The sequence below is a fragment of the Ambystoma mexicanum genome, chromosome 2p, assembly GCF_040938575.1.
Source record: "Ambystoma mexicanum isolate Mex_15411 chromosome 2p, UKY_AmexF1_1, whole genome shotgun sequence".
NCBI lineage: Eukaryota > Metazoa > Chordata > Amphibia > Caudata > Ambystomatidae > Ambystoma > Ambystoma mexicanum.
Window position 1 is genome coordinate 423,213,246 of NC_090923.1, and position 22,771 is coordinate 423,236,016.

Below are 22,771 nucleotides of genomic sequence, written 5' to 3' on the forward strand. Positions count from 1 at the left end.
CGCAGCAGGTGTGCATGAATACCTTTAGGAGGTTTCAGCTTTTGGACAGTGAAAGACTCCGTGATACAGGCGGCAATCCACCTAGAAATAGTTGCCTTAGACGCCCGTTTGCCTTGAGGGTTGCTGAAAGTCACAAAAAGTTGAGAAGAACTTCTAAACTCGGAAGTCCTATCCAGGTAGAACTTGAGAGCACTTCAGACATCAAGACAGTGTAGAACCCTCTCCGCCTCAGAGGCGGGGTTCAGAAAAAAGACCGGTAGGGAGCTCGATTGATTCAAATTGAATTCAGTCACCACCTTCAGCAGAAAAGCTGGATTAGTTCGAAGGACTACCTTGTCCTTGTGAAAGACCAAGAAAGGATGCTCCACCGACAATGCCTGGAGCTCACTCACTCTCCTTGCCGATGTGACGGCGACCAAAAAGGACAGTTTCCAAGACAAGTACTTGAGGTCCACAGTAGCCATCGGCTCAAAGGGTTTATGGCACAGCGTCGTCAGGACAACATTCAGGTCCCATGGCGGGTGCGGATTACGAACTGGAGGGTAAATGCGTGTTAAACCAGCAAAATGCCTCTTACAGAGACCGCTGACAGGTAAGTCCTGCATGACAGAACATGAACCCCTGACTCTGCTAGGAAGGACACGAAGGACAACACCGTGTCAACCGTGGCCCCCCCTTGGATCCAATTTCTTCTCTAGACACCAATGACAGAACCTGAGCCATTTGATCTTGTACTGAGATCTGGTCGAAGGTTTTCTGGCTGCCTGGATAATACGCATGTTATCCGCAGACAAATTCAGATGCTCTAAAGACCTGATCTCAGGCACCAAGCCGCCAAGCTGAGCGATTGTGGGGAGGGGTGCCACAGCTGCTGCTCCCCCTGGTGGAGAAGATCGGGAGTTACCGGTAACCCGATCGGCGGATAAACCGACAGTTGTTGGAGTTCTGAGAACCAAAACCTGGCCGGCCACCACGGGGCTATCAGTAGAAGAGAACAGTTCACCGAGTTCTTCAACTTCCAAATTGCCCGGTGAACTAGAGGCAGAGGCGGGAAGGCGTAAGCTCTCATGTTGTGCCATGGAATCTCTAGAGCATCCCCCAGAGAGGAGGCTCTCAGCCCCCCTCTGGAGGCATACAGACGAAGCTTCTTGTTCCTCGCCGTCGTGAAGAGGTCCACCTGCGGTGTGCACCAGCACAAGAAAATCCCTGAGAGGACCTCCGCCTTCAACTCCCACTCGTAGCTGACCACTGTCTGCCGGCTGAGGGCATCTGCTGTGACATTCAGCTGGCCCGGGATGTGCACTGCAAGCAGCCAGACACCATGAAGCACGGCCCACTCCCAAATCTGGATGGACAGGTCCACAAGGGGGGGTGGGTGGGGAGACTTCGTTCCCCCCTGCTTGTTGATGTAATACATTGACACCACATTGTCAACAGAGTGGTCCGCATAAGAACGGACAATGACCGGTCTGAAAGCCTTGAGCGCCAAGAAAATCGCCAGAAGCTCCAAATGGTTTATTGGCAGGAGCTTGTCCTGAGGCGACCAGAGGTCCGAGACCTGAAGGAGATCCAACGTCGCACCCCACCCTAGGAGGGAGGAGTCCGTCATGATCGTCACCATAGGGACCGGGTCCTGAAACCCCGCGCCCCCAGACAGATTGCTGAGAGGTGACCACCAGTTCAGGTCTACTCTCATGGATTCCGGAATCATTATTCGCATGGAGTCTGGGTCCACTGCCTGACGCCATGAATTCCGAAGGGCCATCTGGGTCCGTCTCATTTTGAGACGAGCAAGAGGAAGAGCCAGCACACACGAAGCCATGAGGCCCAGAAGCCTCTGGAACCACCAGGCCAACATGCTCTCCGACTGCGCAAACATCTGACACATGGCCAACAGATCCGCCATTCTGTCCCCGGTCAGGTATACTCTGCAGTCGATCGTGTTCCAACGAAAACCCAGAAAAATCAGGTCCTGAGAGACCGTCATGGAGGATTTCCGCCAGTTCACCGACAGCCCAAGATGGAACAGGAGCTGAAGGAGAGAATGGAGGTTGCCCGCTGCCGCCAGCGGACAAGGGCTGCGTAGAAGCCAATCGTCCAAATGAGGATACACATGGATACCCTGAAGACGAAGATAGGCCACAATCACCAACATCTTCGTGAAGACACGCGGCGCCGAACTGAGGCCAAAAGGAAGCACCCGAAACTGGAAGTGCTCCTCTCCCAAAGAGAAACGGAGGTACCTCCTGTGTGGAGCCCAAATCAGGATATGCATGTACGCATCCTGAAGGTCCACCACACTGAGCCAATCGCCCGCCTGCAACGAGGAGCGAATCTGGCCGGGCGTGATCATCTTGAATTTCTCTTGGGGTAAGGAAAGATTGAACTGGGAAAGGTCTGGGATGGTGCGCAGACCAGCCTGGTTGGGTTTGGGCACCGTAAACAGCCAGGAGTAGAGGGCCTCCCCTCACTCCTCAAGGGGAACGGGTTCCACAGCTCTGAGGAGCAGAAGTTTCTGAACCTCGGCCTTGAGGGAGGGTGAGCCCGACAGCTGAAAAGGAGGGTTGAGGGGTGGGGTAGGGGGTAAAGGTAAGCGGAAGCCCGCCCGAGCGACTGACAAGACCCATCTGTCTTATGTGATGGTCTGCCACGCCTCCCAATGAGACGCGATGCGTCCTCCCACCGGGGTCTCGTGCGAGCATGTAAAAACCTCATTTGGCAGGTTTATCGGTGGCGGTGCCACCTGAACCTGATGAGGCTGAGGAGCGGGAGAAATACCGCTTACGCTGTTGTCTACGGCGGTTATTTTTCCCGCAGGAGTGTCCACTCTGCGCGATTTGCGGTCGAGGAAGCCCCTGAAACCAGAAGAAGGTCGACTCTGCGATAACAGTCTGAGGTTTGAAAGGAGCTTTAACCAGAACAGAATGATTTAGCCGTCTGAGTGCTATCCTTGGTTTTGGTGAGCTCTACATCAGTAGAAGAATGAAAAAGCTCCTTACCATCGAATGGAAGGTCCAAAGCCTTGTCTTGCACTTCCTTCGAAAACTTGGTGGCATGCAACCACGCTTGCCTCGAGTTATCAACCCCGAGCATCATGCCCCGAGCCGAGGTGTCTACGTGATGAGCCGCAGCCTCGAGGAGATCCTGGGCCAAGACCCTGGCATCGGAAAGGCCACCTCTGAAATCTTCCAACTTCTCGACCGGAATATGCTCCTCAAACTCCGACAGACCTTTCCACATCCGCATGTTAGCTCCCGCCAAAATCAATTCGGCATTGGCCTGCCTGAGCTGCAAAGCCGAATTGGCAAAGGTTTTCCTCCCTAGAGAATCCAGGAGCTTGTCCTCCTTTCCCAAGACCTGAGTAGCCGTCGCGGAAGAGGATGCTCAAGGTCTGGATTGCAACGTGGCCGCAGCCACCACTGTGGAGGAGGGAGGCAGACAAGACGCCAAATCCACTTCCTCCGAAGAGTGCAGCCTGTACCTCGCGTCAATCTTTTTATTGACGAAAAGTCCTGAGTGTGGCTTCTCCCAGACTCTTAGGACCTCAGCAAAAACATCCTTCTGCAGGAAAAGGCCGGTACGCTCCAAAGGAGACAGGGTTAACGCCCCAGAAAGCACGCCCTCCTGTGGAGCAGGTGCCTCGGGAACCGGGGCATCTAAGAAATTCATCATGTCCAGTACCCGGTCACGAAAAGCTCTAACAGAGCGGGGAAGGTCCTCGTTGTTCTGCTCGCCTTGAGGGTCATCTGACAGGTCAGGATCCTGCTGAACTGTGTCAGGCACTGCCTTGTCCACTGGGGCAACGGTGGCAAAGGCGGAAGAGCAGGGACAGGCACCACGGGCAAAGGAGGCGTCGGCGGAACCACCTGAGGAACGGGTGGAGCCAGAGGCGCTGGTGGACAAATTTCCTTAAAAAGCCCTTTGAAATACTCCCTCATGGGGTCGGTGCGCATAAGCACTTGAAATTTACCGAAAAGAGCGTCCTCAGGAGATTGCTTCGGAACCTGAGGAGGCCGCTCATGAGGTGGGCAATTCCAGGGACGTAACGGAGAAGGGTGCCAGGCTGGGCCGTCCGCCGACGTATCCACATAAATCAAAGGGGCCGCCCCTGCAGGCAACAAAACATTGTGCGGAAGAGGCATCCGGGCGTTCCAATCATAAACGGGCCGGTAAGGATACGCACAAGTGACCTTATGTTCACCCAAGGGACCGAACCCTACACCAGAGGCCGATGGCGTAGTTGTAGGGGTAGTACCCAAAATGGCCGCCGTTTGTATTCATCTGAGGGGAACTGCGGCACGTGAGGTGAGGCAGGGGTCCCCGTCAATGGATCAGGGGTCTTAATTTTAGCCTTAACATAAGGAACCTCAGCAGAGCCGGTACTATGAGGCCTGGAATGTTTCTGCGACATACCAACCGCCAACTGAGCCTTCGAAGGAAGGACCTTGGCACTGCCGGTAAAAGAAGAACCTTGCTTCTTTGCCCCCTCAATAGACCACAAGAGCGGGAACAGTGAGAAACCGCTTTCACCGACGGGGCCCTGCCCGGCCCCTCAGAACTGCTGGTAGCCTTAGCCTCTGTACAAGGGACCTCGGGCCTAGGCCCGGTAATAGCCTTATCGGCACGGGCCTCGAACATCCGTTCGGTAAACACAAGCCCAGCCAAGGCCTCGGGGCGCACCCCGGTCTTGTCTTTAAGGGAAGCCGAAAGAGAGGACTCGGAGCAAACTCTGGTACCCTGTGACTCAGCAGTACTGGGTCTACACATAGCCCCCACAGGAGGGGCCTCGAAAGTTACTCCGGTGTACACAGGCCCCTTACGGGGACCCTCGGAGAAAACTCTGGTAGAATTATTAGGCCCGACAGGCACCTCAGGGCGAACCCCGGTGACAGAGCGATCAACGCCCCTCCCGGCTCGAGAGGAACCCGGGAAGGTATCTAATAAAACTAAAGAACATACTGGGCGTTTCTTCTTCTTGTCGATGAACGCCTGAAAATGAGATGGAGGAGCGCGTCGGAACACCTCCTCCCACCGTTCCAAACGACGTTGAAGAGCCCGGACCTAAAGGGAGTCACAGTAAAAACAGGAGTCCCAGCGGTGTTCCGGACCCAAACACTCTAAACAAAGAGGATGGGGATCCGCCCACGCGAAGCGACGATGACACGAAGAGCAGTCTGGAAAGTCTAATTTAAAAGACAGACAGACTATAAGACGAACGCTAGCGAGAGCCAGAGAGGAAAACAGGGAAGAAAATCTTCAGAGGATGTAAGTGCGTCCGGCCCCGATCGAGCAGAGAAAAGGACTGAGAGGCGATGCGTGGGGCGGAGCCAAGGTGGGCGGGTTACGACCGCATGCTGAGCCCCGCACAGGAAAGAGAGGAAGGACACATTTTTGGAAAAATTTGGATGCTTTTTACAAAGTGCTCCGGTCCCGTCCCACAGGACGGAGAGATGTCCCACAAGTATGGAGGATAGGGGACGGGACGTAGGAGTAATCTGGGACTCAAGGCCTGACTAGTTAGCATTTACAGCCAGACTGTCAGCTAAGCTTATCTCATCCTCAGACTGCGTTGCCAGTGGACCTATGGGTGCAGGGTACACCCTAAAGAATTGAGTGTCCCCGAATTTCTCATCTGCATGACGCGGATTGGATTAGAGTTGTGAGTGGTGCGTTTTCAAGACTAGAACCAAGGTTGCATATTCAGATGATGGGTACACAAGTACATATTCATATGATCAATAGGTGCAGGCAGTACCAGAGAATGTGCCAGCACCTGTGGGATTACACACTTTGCCCTTCCACTGATGGGCAGTAAAGGCTTGAGATTTTGTGCGACACTGGCAAGGAAACCGTGAGCTGACGCACCTCCCCCTTTATCAAATATAGAGGCATCCTGCAACCTCATAACCAACACCAGGTGTAAAGTGCTTCAGTAGGGGTGAGTGACCTTTTTGCCATAGGATTGGAAACTGCTGTTGCTGCCTTCCTGATAAAGGGCTGGAGCCGAAACTGATTTCGGCCTGCAGGCCATGAGGGAATGCTGAGCCACAATTGGCTGTAATACATGGCATTGAGGCGGGGAAAAAAACTTCCAGAATATTTCAGCCCTCTGTGGGCAGACGAGGCGTTTGCACATCTATTTACTCCACAGTAGGGGAAAATGTTGCTGGCAGTACTGTTTCTACCCACCCCCCCCCCCCCCCAACAAGAATCTGTTCTTGGTCATATGCTGCGCAACAGGGGACACAAAGTTACGGTGGACTTGCTTCAAATGTGGTGCTGAATGTTCAGTGTTTTGTTGCATTAAATCTGATCTCCTGAACTCTCAAAGGTTTTTTCACTGAATTTCAAAGGTTTTGCAGCCATTTTTCCATGTTAAATCTCTCTTAACTAAAGTTTTTTCATGGAATTTGAAGGGTTTTGCTCTACTAGTTTCTTTAGCGCCCACTACCCAAGGTCCAAGGCCCTCAGAGGTGGCCACTGTACACGTTACAACAATAGGTTTCTTTGGGGATCCACTAGCCATGGCATTTGGCCGTGGCCACTGTACATGTTGCACCAATAGGTTCCTTTGGGCCCTTTAGGTATAAATAAAATGTCCCCACTCATCCGATTCCTGTGGGATTCCACCCGATAACAGTGATTAACTACAGATACAGCTGCAATCATCTACTCATGCCTGCGGTATTCCCGCGATAATGGGAAAACGCTTGAAAATCAAAAACTCTTCCCTGCCCTCACAGGGACTCACCAAGTGCCCCTCTTCTCTTTCCATGCCCCCACCTCCCACGTTTCCCTCAACTGTTTTTTCCCCATCCCGGGCCCTTTCCCATTACACCCTTTCACTCTTTGGTTCAAGTGAAGCATTTATTTTCTGAGCGAGTCATCCATTGTAGCCAAGGTAATCTTGAAAAATTCCCATGGTATTCCTCCAATAATACAAAAAAAAAAAAAAAAAAAAAAAAAAAAAACCGAACCGTAACTGGCTCCCCAGAACCACCTCCAGCACCTCTTCCTGGTACAATGTCATCCTTTTTCTTCGTCCAAATAGCTTTTGGAGCAGCTTTTGTTTTCACATTCCCCAGCCATTACTGCAGTAATCACTTGCATCTAGCAAAAATAAACAAACATTTGGGATTTTCATTTCTAAAAGCCTCTCTGCTTCAAAATATCATGGGCGATGTACCTATTTTTTGGGAGCAGGAGTTACCCTCTTACACGTGGAATATTTTTAAAACTCCAGGTTGGAATAACCCCAAACCTGTCCCAGAAATTAAGCGGTCATGTTTCTTATTTGTTCCAAATCCGTCCAGCAGTTTATGTGCCTCGACTTTACCAAATTTGGACTTTTTCTTCTATGGGAAAATGAATGGGATTAGGCCTAAAACAGCTTTTCTTTCTTCAACAACTTTTTAATTTTGCAACAAATCTTTCTCAAAATGTCCAGTTAGGGTGTATGGGGGGAGGCGTGTTTTGTTTGATAATTATCAGCCACAGCCGTCCTGCAAGTCAAGTTATTAGCAATAGAATTTTTGGATTTCCTATCACTCAAGGCTGTCAACTTAACTATAGAATTATAGAATATATAACGCATTGGGAAACTCAGGACCGGCTTAACTCGCTGTTCCCATTGATCCCCCCCATAATGTTATATCCCCCATTAAGCCATTTTGTATGGCATTGTGAATCCCTTCTCTTAAAAGATATATATGTTCTTGTGTTCTGCAGTGGGAACGCGCAAAGTTAAGCCGGTCCTGAGTTTCCCAATGCACAGAATTTCAAGAGTTTTGTTGCGTTATGTTTAGTCACCTTAACTGCACTATAAAGTTTTTTCCTTGAATTTCAAGGGTTTTGCCATCCCATAGTATATGGTCGTGCCCACTATTTCTTTCACCACCAATGGCCATGGCCTTTGGCCGTGCCACTGTACATTTTAAATCAGTAACCGCCCCCTAGACATGGCCAGAGCTTACGGCTGTGCCCACTGTAGTTTTTAAATCACTCCCTGGCCTCTAGCACTGGCCTTTGGCCACGGCATTTGCACTCCCAAGCCAATAGTCATGGCCAGTCATTTTTTCTGCCCCGACTGCACCAAAGCTGTATAAATATCCTTTTTTTTTCTTTTTCCCCATAACAGCAACTATAATACAAGTGCACTACATATTGCTGCCATTATTGGCAAAAAATATATATGTTCTGTGGAACCCACTCACTCAGCAAGTGCCCCTCTCCTTATGGCACGATCCGTCCCTCCACCCTCGCAAACTGCCATTTGCCTCCCTAGCCCTTTCTCACATCCCCTCAAACACTTGCTGTTCCATATGAAGTACTTTCATTGCCAATCTCGTCTTCGGTAGCCGCGGTTATCCTGCTGAACATTTGCAGCTACGGGAAAACATTTGTGCTGCAAACTCGGCCTATAGCCCACCTCCAACTCCCAAATAGCTCCCAAAAGCCTAATTCCATTTCACAGTTTTTCTGCCTCCATTTTCCGATAAATGGGGGTACAGCCGCGGCCATGTCTCGGAGAAAAAAAACCCATGGAAGATTTTTCATTTCTGAAAAGCCTCTGTGCTGCAATGCATCATGGCAGGGTTTGAAATTGAGGGGAGCTGGGAACTATTTAGCTCCTGCTTCAAGCCATAGTAAAAGCCTGGTTAGCTTGATACCAATAGCTATAAGGAGGTACTTTTGGCTCCTAGGGCCAACTGGTGCTTTCCAAACATGTAAATGGGATATTAATTTTGAATATTTGAGAACGTTAATAAAGAAGAATTAGAACACATCTAATACACATTTAAACACAATGGTATGGAGAAAAAGTTAAATGAGCTTCTCTGGTAACTCCTGGCTCCCCTGCAGTAGCTCCTGCCTATTGGGTGATGCCTGACACCCATGAGCTGGTTTTAGCTCATGCTCATTGAATCTCAATTTATAACCCTGCATGGGGAGAGCACTATTTTTTTGGGGAGAGAAGGGGGGGCACTCTTTCTGCATCAAATACTAAACCAATTTAATTACTGGACAGAAAAACCCCACAAGGATTGCGAGTCAACGTTTCGTGCCCAAGTTGTTTCAAACCTGGTCCAAATCCAGCTAACAGTTTTTGCTGTGCAATGGAGCAAAAAGTGACAATTTTTATCAAAGGGAAGATGAATGGGGAGTAGCTGAAAGTGCTTTTTTTGGTTCTCTTAACTTTTTAACAAATCTTTCCCAAATATTCCAGTCTATGACTGATCACAAAAGCTCAAGATTTTAGCAATGATAGAAGATTAACAGCACCACAAGGGTACGTAATGGGCAAAGGTGCCGGGGTAAAGAAAAGCTATGTTTGAATTATGACAGACTGAGTGCCACGCTGGTTGTTTAAACATGCCACTTCCAGGTTAAACTGCTATCAATGCTGCAGTTGCTAAATTGCAGGCTAGCATGGAGTTTATGTTGCTACACTAATTGAACAGTACATACCTGCCACAATGTAAGATGTGACCTTTATGCAGAGTCAAAGCTGGCAAGTAACCAGAATATAAAGCATCTGCAGAGGCCATAAGCACCTACTGAATGCACCCAACCATACATTATAAAGAATGCAAAGATTGTCTGCTGGCAGGAACACCTTTCGCCATGTAGTAACATGGGGGATTACAAAAGGACCATCTCACTAGTGATTCTTTGTTGGCCAGGTGCCACCCAGCCCTATTTAAGTATTTCTGTGGAAGGAGTGAGCTTTCAGATTCCTCACAGGATCAATTGTTACAGCCACAAAAAGTTCATAGGCCTTGCATGAACGGGCCCTTGTTTGGTTCAAACATTTATTTTTTACATTTGAAAGGCTCAACACATCTCAAAAGGTACCACGTTCTTAAAAACAATGCACAGAGGAAACTACCTAACCTAGTCTCTTCCAGCTCCTTAATAAAGCTATAAGTGATATACTCCGATGTCCATGTGCATGCCTGGGCCCCAATCCCAACACCCACCACTTGAATGTATTCGTGACCGTTATGCTATAATACAATGGCTCCTGGTTACGACCCTATTCTACCCAGTTGAGTCTACCCGTAAGTGTCACTGGTGCTGGCCTCGCAGGGGAGGCGGGTCTTACCGTCTCTGGCTGAGTAAAGCACGGACTGGAGTCACGGATATGTGACACACCTACACCCTCACTGTAATCAGTTTCTAGCACCTAATAGACTTCATTAATCCCTGTGGTCCTCTCTTAGACTGGATCTGCGCAACAGGACATTACCTGTCCCAGATGGACCACTGACCTGTACCAGTCGGACCGTGATTCCCCTCTGTGCTTTACTCAGTCAGATATGGTAAGACGTGTCTCCCCTGCGAGGCAAGTACCAGTGACTTAAACATTCATTGTGAACCAATTAAATGGTAATTCTCTTACCGGAAACCATACCCACTCTCCTGACATGTTTCTCTGTCTTATCTCTCAGACAGAGCGTACAGGATACTCCCAACTTTCAGTTCTCCGTCCTGATGAAGGCCTACACAAGAATGGCTATAATCCCAGCCTTTTAAGGCTGAAACACCTTTGTGTTGACTACATGACTTCAAGTCCCAGTGTTCTAACACACACACACACACACACTGCTTTATCACTGTGCAATCTAGCACCATGTACTGTCTTGCGTTTATATTGTTGTAACCCAGGTTAGCCTCTATGGTAGCAGGGTCTGTACGTATTTTCCTCTTGAATCACAATCCAAGGCAGTCACCTTGTGATAACGCCACATGTATCATTTGTTGATTTACATTTGTAATGATTGAGCTTCCTAGGTCAATCTGCCTGTAGATACATGTCACATTGTGGCTTGCATTAAAATCATTTAATGTTTAACTACTGTGAAACTAGTAGTAATTCACCCAAGAGTGGATGTTTTTGGTTTCCTTGGCCCTTTTCATTTGCTTTTGATTGTATTTGTGACTGTTAGGAAATCATTCAATTTTTCTGATTCTCTCATTCGGCTTCCTTTTTATAACTTCCCTGTTTTTTACTTAATTTTTGTGGCCAGAGGTACTTTTACCCAAGTCCCCTTGGCACAGTAATCTCTTTTGTGATGTGCTGAACTAATAGTCCATGTGGCTATAAGGGAAGAGATACTTTTTAAGCACCCAATTTTGGTCCCAGTGCGATTCTATCACCAAACTAAAGTAGGCAAGTGCCAGTTTTAATTTAATTTTGACTTCACCATGGGTGCACTCATTTTTACCATAATTCGTAGCCCAAAGTATCAGAATGGTAGCAATTGGAGTACAAAAGCATTTCATAAGCCAGTCCTACTCCCTGCCGTTTTGTTTCAGGCATCCCTTTCAGTTTGTGTGGAACATGAGGCAAGCCTAAAATGGCCTTTTTGCAGACATGGTCTCCAAGCACAGCGCTGCACCCTCCAGAGTGGTTTAAACTCAGTTTGCATGGTTTTCTGCCACAGACATGCCTAATGCACACCCGGTGTGTGTGTGTGTGTGGACCTGAGCTAGTAGTATTGTTTAGGACCCGACTTGTTGGCTGATCCTAAATAATACTTCGGTCCTTTTCTGTGCTGTTGCTTTACTGCATTCCTGTGAAATCTTCCCCTACAGAGGGACACAAAGTAAGGAGTCTCTCTCAACTGGAAGAGTGCAGGGTGGCTCAGTCTTGGACAATACCTGGGTGACCTCCATTGGTTGCCTCTGTTGCAAGTCCATTGGTTGCCTCTGTTGCAAGTCCACACTTTGTTTTCTGGATTCTGTGGTGAAGCGCAGTGCCGCGATCCCCACAAAAGACTTAACAAAGACTGCCTTAAGGCGATAGCGGCGCTGCCTGCTGGAGCAGGACCGAGAGAGCAGCTCACGGCGCATTAAAGGAACAAAGTGGTATCTACCCCTCAGCATGACTGTGCTACAACACCGGGAGCTGGGATGGTGGTGTGCTCCGCTCTGAGTGATGGAACTGGATGGGAGACACCGACAGAAGCACTGCAGGACCTCAGAGGAAAGACCTTAGCCTTTCCCTTCGGCAGTGCTAGCACAAGTCCTGCACGGATGGAGTGGATGGAACGGACGGAACAGGTAGAGTGGATGGGACAAGTAGAGTGGATGGAATCAGGTAAACTGATGGAACAGGTAGGGTGGATGGAACCTATGAAGGCGATGAAACGAATGGAGTGGATGGTACAGATGGAGTGCCCGAGCTCAAACGCACAACTGATAACCGCCATATCACACCACCATGCTTACTCTCTCCTACACACCAACACTCAATTAGAACACAGCGATACTCCGACACATTCGGTATAGCTGTTCTCATACTAACACCCGCCGCATACTCCCCATCATCCTGACTAAACATCAGCTGAGCACACCGCTAGCTTAAGCGTCTCCTCAGGCCTAACAGCCACAAATCAGTCTGGGCGTCATCCCCCCAGAATGAACACATATGCCTGACCTCCCAACCGCTACGAAGCAACTAGCACACAACTGCCACGTTGGCTGCACACATAGCTGGTGCACACACGCACCTTATGACCCTTTCCCTCTCTACTGACTTCCGAGGGCATTCAACCTACCAGCGGTTTGAGATCATACCAATGATACATAAGGTGCTACATAAATGCCAAGTAACTTAACATAACATGTCTGGAACATCATAGAGCCTATGGGATGACCTGGTTACAAACCCCCCCATAGAGGCACCTGGGGAAATATAAAAAGGGTACTTAATTTAATTAGATGAGAGAGAAAGAATGAAAAAAGAGAAAGAGAACGAAGAGAGAGAGAGAAAGAGAACGAAGAGAGAGAGAGAGAAAGAGAACGAAGAGAGAGAGAGAGAAAGAGAACGAAGAGAGAGAGAGAAAGAGACCGAAGAGAGAGAGAGAAAGAGACCGAAGAGAGAGAGAGAAAGAACGAAGAGAGAGAGAAAGGAAGAGAAAGGAAGAGAGAAAGAGAGAAAGAGAGAAAGAGAGAAAGAGAGAAAGAGAGAAAGAGAGAAAGAGAGAAAGAGAGAAAGAGAGAAAGAGAGAGAGAGAGAGACAAAGAGACAAAGAGACAAAGAGACAGAGCGAAAGAGAAAATAACACAAGTGGACCAGAGTGGAAACACTCTGCCAGCCAATACTGCAAGCAGGCATTTCTGCCAACATGGTGAGGAGGAGTCTGGCTATAAAAGCAGAGCCAGCTCATTCGGACCATTTTTCAGTCAGGGACAGGTTCCCTGTACTTCTTGCCAGACCCAGGTGAATGGAAGAGGAGTTGTACCCTGAAAGAGGAGACGTTGCCTGGGTGGGAGCCTGCACTACCCTGGAGCGTAGCCTAGATGGAAACTGATTGACCCTAACAGGTGGGAGAGCTGCCCTGCCAGAGAAGCAGCCAAAGCAGCCTTTTCTAAGATCCTGGTAGAGACCAGGACAGAAGCAAGTCCCCTGAAGAGAAGAGTCTGGGGGAGAAGCCAGAAGGCCTGTCTTCTGATTCTTTTCCTCCTGCATGGGCGAGTGTGCACATGTCTGGATATCGAGAGGCATGTAGTACTTTCCTCTGGATCCGGCGGCCAGGATCTATTCTTTGCAATAGTATTTAGGGGGTCCTCTGGCTCCTAGAGTAGTGATGTTTTGCAGGTCCCCCACTACTTCTGTTCGCAAGTGGCTTGAATCCTTATGCCATCCATCATTCTCCAGGAGGCTGGGTCCTAGACCTGGAGCTCTTCAAAAGTGTTCTGGTGATCCTTGGGTTGGGACTTGCAGCTTGCCTATAGACTTTGTCCAGTTATCCAGTTATTTCCAAAAGGGACATTTTTTTTTTTTAAACGGTTAAATGAACCTGGACTTTTATTTATTAAAATTTTTTTACAGGTCCTTGCATTTTTACCACAAACACTGGATTTTTAATTAGTGATTTGTTGGGGAATTTAAAATGATAAATCACTGCACTCCTGTTCAAAGAAATATATTGTTTTTACAGTGTTTAACTTTGGTTATTTTTATTAATTTGATTTTCCCTTTTCCAGGAATGTATTGACAACATGTAGGCGTTGTATTCAAAGTCCAACTGTAATCTGACTTTTGGTTGCTGCCTATACATTGTTTAACATGGTTTAACCTCTTCACTCCCTCCAGGTGCTACACCCAAGTATATGGTTTACCCGTGGGTAAACTGTTTTACTGTACACTAGAAGTTAAGGAATCCTGTGACCTTCAATGCATTTTCTCTTGGGGTCCTGATCATGACTTAAGTATGTTTCTAATGTCTAGGGATGCCTTTTTCTCCGAGTTTGCCATTACGTAGGCGTCTGGTATTGTCCATCGGAGTATGAAGGGTCTGCCCTATGAGCCATTGCTGATTTTATATATGCTGTGCTTCCGGTCTGTGTCCTAAAGTTAAAGTACTTATTTTGAACGTCCAGCGACTTCTGTGCACCTCTGTAATAAAGTGTGTATTTTTCTGTATACCAGCGCAATGGAATCTCCGTTTGTCTATTGGGATGAATTTTACCTGCCTTCTGCCCGCCCATAAGTGACACTAAGACGTATCTGCTAAGTTTACCAAGAGAGAGGTTGGACTATCTTGTGGTTATCTCAGCCGTAACCTTAGGATAAATGGTTTCAGACCACTCAGAGGGCAGCAAAGAAATCTCCCAAGCAATGAATATGAACAAAAAATATTGGAACTTCTTAGCAGAACGCGCTCACCCTGCATTCCTTTCACTAGAGCCCATGTAGTAGACTTTCCTTCCCTGGTAACTGGCCCCACTGACCATGGGCGAAGGATCTTTGCCCTGCTTAAGCCTTTCACTGACATCCAGATGAAACCTCAATGTGCAACTGAGCCTTGCAGGGCTACGTGGATCCCCAAGCAAAAGAAACGGGATCCTCTGGATACTGCCCCAGCTGCCCAGCAAGGTGGGGTCAGCACTGCAACCCCAATCTTGACAACAGAATTTCAGCTCAGAATAAATCCTTATACAAAAAAAAATACAAATTGTGAAAAAGGCATAGCAGCAGTAGGAGCCTTCTCGCGGCATGGGATTAGTCTGATGCTGGAGCATTCCTGAGGTAGAAGTCGCCTCAAAGTAAGGACTTGGTAGACGATTATCGACTTGGTAATTGGCAGTGGCTGAAAGATTTTTCTGCAGCTTTAAAATGGGCAATGCTTTCTTGTTTTTTTAACTTGCATAAATCCTGAATGGAATAGCATGTACTGATATGAGAAAACAGTTTTAACTATTTTCTAACAGAATGCAGAATCCACTTTTTCACTAATATCTCTCTGACGCAATTAAAGCGATGCTGTGCAACGTGGCCTTTCAGTTCATACCAGAGACTTGCCGTTCTGTGTTGGATCTGAGGGAGAGTGTTAAGAGGAGTAGACAAGCTGCCTTGGATTCCCAAGTAAGGTGAATCCTATGTTAATAGATTCAAACATAGTGTAACTCTTCTTCTTGATTGGCGGGTTTGCAGCACGAAAATGAGAAAATGCACTTTATGCCAATTGATGGACTGGTTATTGAATCCTACATGCTGGACCCCAGGGATTAATCCTTTTAAGAGTACACTTTGAATTAATCCAGAATGCATGAATGAAATATGGCATTGACTCTCTACAGTTAATGCAATGCTGATGATATAGTATGATATAAGTAGCGGTTCTGGGAAGGGATGGGACCAGGTATTTCTTGATTCCGATGTAATGTGCCGTAGGTTCATGTCCACTATATCTACCTGCTCTTTTTGAAATAAACTGGGCTGTTCTATTGGGAAAGATAGGAATGCAGCTATTATCTGCCATGCTTGTAGACTGCAATCATGTGATTTACATAAAGTGTGTCTAATTAAGATTGGTGGGAATGGCGAAAATCAATCTCGACAGAGCCCTTCTGGCAAAATGTACCCCTGTTGCTTGTCTCCCCCGACTGGTGCAGTGTGCCATATATGAACGATTTATGGGATGAAACATTTATTTTTGTATACTTCCTCGACGAGTGCCTATAAAAGGTTGTGGTATTTAGAGTCACACATTGTCTGCTTATAAGGAGCCCGTGTTTTCAGCAGAGAATGAGTAATGCTTACTCCGAGTCTGAGTCTATCTGGTACAATCATTCCTTGCATAGAATAAGGCTAGTTTTTTTTGGGCTAGATGCCCATTTTGCTCTTCATTTCAAATATGCATTATAGCAAGTCAATAACAACCTTCCCAAAAAACTGGTCATCGCGGATCTAAAATTTGCGGATGGCTATCCCAATTACTTATATAACAAAAACATACATACAGCTCCTTAATTGGAAGTCCCTGCGGAAAATAAGTGCTTCGGATCTCTGTAATGTTGTTGGCGCTGAGGTCCAAGGTTTCTAGGGATCGGTATGGCTTTAGCTGGTTTGCCTCAATGCTCTGGATCTTATTGTGATGCCTGAAAGAGAAGAGACATGGGCCAAGGTTACTTAGCTACATTTCTTTTAAATCTAGGGATTCAAACATTTTTCCAAAATAAAGATACTTTTATTGCCTGGGAAACAAAATTCAAATACCTTTGTTTTGCTGCAGGTATACTAAAAGCGCATAGTAATTTAGTCTTGCTTGCCTTGCTCCATGTTTAATATTTAAATAGTTATTCATACAATAGCACACAAACGGTTTGTCACATACACAGCAATTATAAAATTATTCTACAAAAACAAAAACCTTTAGTTTAAAATGTTGAAACATTTTTAAACAATAGATAACTTTGCATGTATGGCTCATAAACGTGAGGTTCACTCACTAGTTTAAAAAGGGGCTGGGGGAATCTTCCACCATTCAAGATATTTTGTGCCACTCCAAGTGGGAGAAAGTTGAGTGGGGTGTTGGGGAGGTATCCAGGTTCTATTCTCTCCCCCAGGACAGCCCTTCTTACAGTGATGGAGGCAGGTTTTATAGTCAAAGTGGTGAAATGTTACACATGAGGCATTGGGTCAATACCATTTCAGTACCATGAGCAACAGAGGGCACATTGTGAGCTGAAAGGAGCCCAAGCAGGAAATAGGGACTGGGTCAACTGCCCCCACTGTAGCACTGCTAATTATATGTACCATTTTGTCAAGACAATGAGAACGTGTCCCTGTGAGGCTTCAGGCAGCAGCCTGCACTAACATTTACAACAGACCAACAAAAAATATAGGTTCACATACTAAACATACGAATTGCACGTGGCAATTCAGACCTTGATTCCAAATTATTTCTAGACATTGCAAAGGCTGGGGTCATGCTCCTTCAACAAACGTCAAAGCGTTAACACGCATAATTGCTTGGGTTAATTAAGCTATGTATGAAGTAGCACTGCCCTGTTTGACAAAGACAATTTCCTCGAGAAAAAGGTTTGCATTTGTGCTAATTTGCATACCCACAATGCCTTGTTGTGGCTCCGAACAGGAGGTTAACTTCCAGCAATGGCTACTATGTGGCGTTGTGTAATCTCTCATATATATGGGATACATTACTCACCGTAATCGTATTTCTGATGCTTGTATCTGCTTAGATTCACATGCTGTGCATAGGCCGACATCTAGTGGAAGCTGCGGAGTATTACAGTTTGTTTTTCGAAAGTCGAAAATGGGCGTCGACACAGGCGTGCCAGTAATACTATCCCTAGTGTGACGTCCACTGTACCCAAGATCCCTCACGCGTGTAGGATCCTCAGATTGTATTTTTTCTGACATGAGGAAGCATGAGGAGTAGCGTGAGTACAGATAATCCAAGCAGATAGACAGAAAAGGTAAGACTACAAGCAATCATGCGCCTTCTCTCGGAGGGGAGGAAGGGTGGGTCGCATGTGAATCTAAGCAGATACAAGCATCAGAAATACGATTACGGTGAGTAATGTATCCCTTCTGAGGCTTGTGGAATCTGCTTAGATCACATGCTGTGCATAGATTAGCGAGCAGTACCAGAAGAAGGAGGTGGGATGTGAGAAGGGTCATGAGCAAACAGGTGTCTTAGAACCGCTTGTCCCACTTGTGTATCTGTCTTGGAATGAGTGTCAATGCAGTAATGCTGAGTAAAAGTGTGAATAGAGCTCCAAGTAGCCGCTTTGCAAATGGTGTCGAGGGGAACATTTGCAATGAAAGCCAGAGTGGCACCAATGCCTCTAGTAGAGTGGGCCCTTGGCGTAAAAGGCAGAGTCTTGTCAGAAAGAGAGTAACACAGCTGTATACAGTTGATAATCCACTTCGAGATAGCGCCCTTAGAGACGCGATCCCCCTCTCTGCCTGTAGCTACGGAGACAAACAGTTGATCTGTTTTCCTTAGCGGTCTGGTTTTATTTACATAGTATAGGACCGCCCTACGCACATCTAGGGTGTGTAGTTTCACCTCAGCCGAGCTTTGCGGGTTCTGGAAGAAAGCCGGAAGCTCGATGGACTGGTTTACATGGAACTTGGATATGAATTTAGGTGAGAACCTAGGGTGTGTGCGTAAAACCAGTTTGTCCTTGTGGATAGTAAAGAAAGGATCCTGCACTGACAGAGCCTGAATTTCACTGACCCTTCTTATGGAGGTAATGGCTACTAAGAAGGCCGTTTTATAAGTCAGGTGTTTGAGACTACTTTTATGCATGGGTTCGAATGGGGGTCCCATGAGCTTAGCTAGCACCACGTTGAGGTCCCATCCTGGCGGTGGGTTCGAAATAGGAGGGTGAAGTCTCTTTACTCCTTCCATGAAGGCTTTAACCACTGGTACTTTCCACCACGAGACCTTGTTATGGGATGTGGTGTAAGCCGAGAGGGCTGCCAGGTGTACTTTCAGCGAGTTAAAAACCAACCCTGCATCCAGCAGGTGGAGCATGTATGTCACAACGTTGGAAGGAGTGCAATCAACCGGGTTGATTTGTTTATTCTGGCACCAGATAACGAATCTTTTCCACTTATCAAAGTAACAGTGCCTTGTATTTGGTTTCCTGGACTCCTTTAGAATGTCCATACACCTCTGTGGTAATTTGAGATGTCCAAACTCTATGACTTCAGGAGCCATGCTGCTAGGTTCATAGAGTTGGGTTCCTGATGCACTGTTTGACCCTGTTGCTGGGACAGTAGGTTGTACCAGGCTGGGAGTCTGATGGGTTCGCACACCGCCATCCTGCGTAGGTGTGGAAACCATGGTTGTCTCGCCCACATGGGAGCAACTAGGATGAGCGTCATAGATTCCTTGTTCATCTTGTACACCACCTTCCTGATGAGAGGAGTTGGTGGAAAAGCGTACGCAAACATCCCTGACCAGTTCATCCACAGGGCATTCCCTTGGGAGTCCGGCTGGGGGAACCTGGATGCAAATCCTGGGCATTGTTTGTTTTCGCTTGTGGCGAATAGGTCTATAGTGGGGAAACCCCACTGAGAGAAGAGATTTCTTACTACGTCTCTGTGAAGGACCCATTCGTGTTCTTCTGGGAGGGAGTCTCTGCTTAGAGCATCCGCTAGGGAATTGAGCTCCCCTGGAACATGTTGCGATGACAGGAAGATGTTCCGTCTGAGTGCCCATATCCATATTTTCTGGGCAAGCTTGGACAGATTTGGCGAACGAGTCCCCCCTTGCTTGTTCAGATAGAACATGGCTGTCGTGCTGTCCGTCCTGATCTGCACCGACAAGTTCAGTAGATGGGGCTCGAACGCCCTTAGCGCTCGGAATACTGCCAGAAGCTCTAGCAGATTGATGTGGTTCTTGGCTACTGAGTGAGACCAGAGACCCTGAGCTGTGTGGTGGAGATGGTGAGCTCCCCACCCAGTCAGGCATGCATCTGTAGTCACCACGGCTTGTACTTCGGGATCGTAAAAGGGTTTCCCCTTTGCGAGATTCTCTCTTGTCCACCAGTGTAGGCTCTGTACGAGTGTTGGCGAAACGACCACTAGATCGTCCCAATGACCACTTGCCTGAGACCACTGTTTCGCCAACCATTCCTGCATGGGACGCATGCGCAGACGCGCGTGGGGGACCAGGTAAATGCATGACGCCATCATGCCCAGTAACCGCATAGCTTTGCGTACTGTTATCTGTTGACCTGACTGATAATGCGGAATTTGCAGAAGTATATTCCGAATTCTCTCTTCCGAAGAGAAGGTCAATCCTTTCTGAGTATCTAGGATAGCTCCTAGAAACTGTTTTGAGGTGCTTGGCACCAGACTTGACTTTTTCTCGTTGATGGAGAAGCCTAATTCGTGGAGGAGGTCGATAGTCCTCTGAATGTTTGACCTGCAAATTCCTGGGGTTTCCCCCGTTATGAGCCAGTCGTCCAGATAAGGGTACACCGGGATTGCTTCCCTGCGTAGGTGTGCAGCCGCCACCGCCAGTACCTTGGTGAATACCCTTGGTGCTGAAGCTATCCCGAAGGGCAGTACCTTGAATTGGTAGTGGCGACTGTCCACCTTGAAGCGCAAGTACTTTTTGTGCGCTTGGAGCATGGAAATATGAAAATAAGCATCTTTCATATCCAAGGTTGCCATGTAATCCCCCTTTTTTAGGAGGGGGATTACCTCTTGTAGCGTGGTCATACGGAATTTTTGGGGCTTGACATATTTGTTGGCAGGCCGTAAGTCCAATACTGGGCGCATTGTCAAATCTTTCTTTGGCACAAGGAAGTAAGTTGAATAGATACCCTTGTTTACCTGGTGTCCTGGGACGAGTTCTATCGCGTCCTTTTCTAGCAGAATGGCGATCTCCTCGAGAAGGATCCTTTGATGCTCTAGGGAGTGCACTCTTTGTCGTGGAGGATGATTCCGGGGACGCTGCAGTAGTTCTATACAATATCCTGCGGATACTGTTGACAGCACCCATCTGTCTGAGGTGATCCCTTCCCAAGCCTGGGTGAAGGTGGAAATGCGTCCCCCTACTGGGGTTGCGTGGCAAGGGACCCTGAACTGAGCGTCACTGTTTTGGTGGAGGCGTGCCACCGCCCTTGTTGGGGCTGCCTCTGCCTCTTCCACGACCTCTCTTGTTACCCCTGCCGTAACTCTGGGTAGACTGCTGGTTGTTATTCCATTGTGTACCTTGTCCCTGGGCATAGTTGCCTCTTTGTGAATTTTGGCCGCGTGGGCGACGAAAATTATTGTTCCCCCTCTGGTTAGGGGGTTTGTTGGTAAGCTGGCCAAGGGATTTGAGAGTCTCATATTCATCTTTGGCATTTTTAAGTGCGTCTTCGACCGCTTTCCCAAACAATAGGTCGGGTTCCACTGGCTTGTCTATTAAAGAAGCCTGGGTTTCTGTCTTGAATCCCGACTGCCGTAACCACGCATGTCTCTTGATAACAGTACCTTCTGCTATCAATCTCCCTGCGTTGTCAGCGGCGTCGAAAGTTGCTTTTAAAATGCAACCAGACACGGCTCTCCCCTCTGCCGAGATCCGAGCCAGCTGGCCCTTTAACGGTTCTGGAGCAGAGGCAATGAGCGCCGCGACTTCTTCCCATTGATGGCAATTGTAACTAGCCAACAGGGTGGTGGAATTCGCAATCCTTGCTTGGTAGGCGGACGTTGAGGCTACCTTTCTGCCAAACCCGTAAAGTTTTTTGCTCTCCTTGTCGGGAGGAGCTTCTGATGAAGATAAGGGCGTGCCAGCCCTCTTTCTAGTGTTGGTCACCACTAGGGAATCTGGTTTAAGATGTCCCTTTATATACAGAGGGTCAGACTGGGCTGCCCGGAAAATCTTTTCAATTCTGGGGTTGACAGCTCTGGTGAGGTTAGGATTCACCAGGGAAGGATCTATTCTTCGTTGGATGGATTTGAGGATAGGGATGGTCTGAGCGACCGGTCTTCTCTCTCCTACAAACTCCTCCGCGAAGTCCCTTTCCTCCTGTACACCGTGGGTGTCGATGTGGAAGTGTTCCGCTGCTCGAGCGAGAACCTCGTTAAGGAGGGGCTGGTTATCAACTGGAGAGTCAGTAACTGGGGCTTCGCTTTGTACTGGGGAATCTACTCTGTAAATTTCCTGCTCATCTTCTCCCTCCTCCAGGTCCTCATCCTCTGCATAGTAATCTGTCCCGGTTTGTTCTTCCATAATTGCAAACTCCTGGTCCTCTTCAGGGAAAACTTGTCCCTGATAACTGGGGAGTGGAGTAGAATATGGAGTGGAGTAAGGCTGAACCTCGAAGGGTTCAGGTCTTTCGACCCGGGGCTTTTTACTTAGCGGGATAGGATCGGAGGAGCCTGAGGGTGTGGCCCCTTGAGGGTTATATGAAAGAAAGTGTTTTGGGTTCTTATCATAAAAATCAGCCAAGGAAGACATCCTAGACATAACCCTGTCTATGTCTTCACTGGACCATTCCCTGGAACAGGGTATTACTTTAGCAGGTGATTTATTTTCAAGGGTAGACTTGTGTTTGCTTGTCTGCTTAGGCTTTACAGGGGTGTAAGGCTGTGCTTTCCGCTGTTTCCCCCCTTCTCCGTGCGTGGAAAAATGTTTTCCCTGTCCCTTGGGGGCCCCAGAGACTTTCGACGCCTGGCGTCGAGGGTCTGGAAAGGTATCTGTGTGCTTCGGGCGTGGGGCCTCACTGGTGTTAACCGCGGTCTCGGTATCTTGGAGCGCGGCCTGGGGGTGGAAGTCGTCTTCGTCTCCCGACGATCGAACTTCCGTTAGTGTGTGTAGCGAGGCACTCTTGGCAAGAGTGGATGATTGCCTTGCGTCGTGAGGCGATCTCGATCGAGAGCGCCCAGAGGACACCGAGTCGGACCGTTCTTTTTGTGCCTCTTTCCGGGAAGTCGACGTCGTCGAGGTCCGGTTGGTCTTAGTGTGTTTAGTGTGTGTTAGGTGTGTAGCGCTTGCGTCGCCGGGGG

General features: G+C 47.9%; 1 protein-coding gene across 1 annotated transcript in view; it reads right to left on the reverse strand.

The window, feature by feature from the left end:
• The window catches only part of LRIG1 (leucine rich repeats and immunoglobulin like domains 1), a 661,002-nt gene that overhangs the window by 337,951 nt on the left and 300,280 nt on the right, over window positions 1-22,771 (reverse strand). The window contains exon 4 of the mRNA XM_069643785.1: window positions 16,255-16,392. Within this exon, the coding sequence (XP_069499886.1) occupies window positions 16,255-16,392 (138 nt within the window). The remainder of the gene's footprint in view (window positions 1-16,254; window positions 16,393-22,771) is intronic.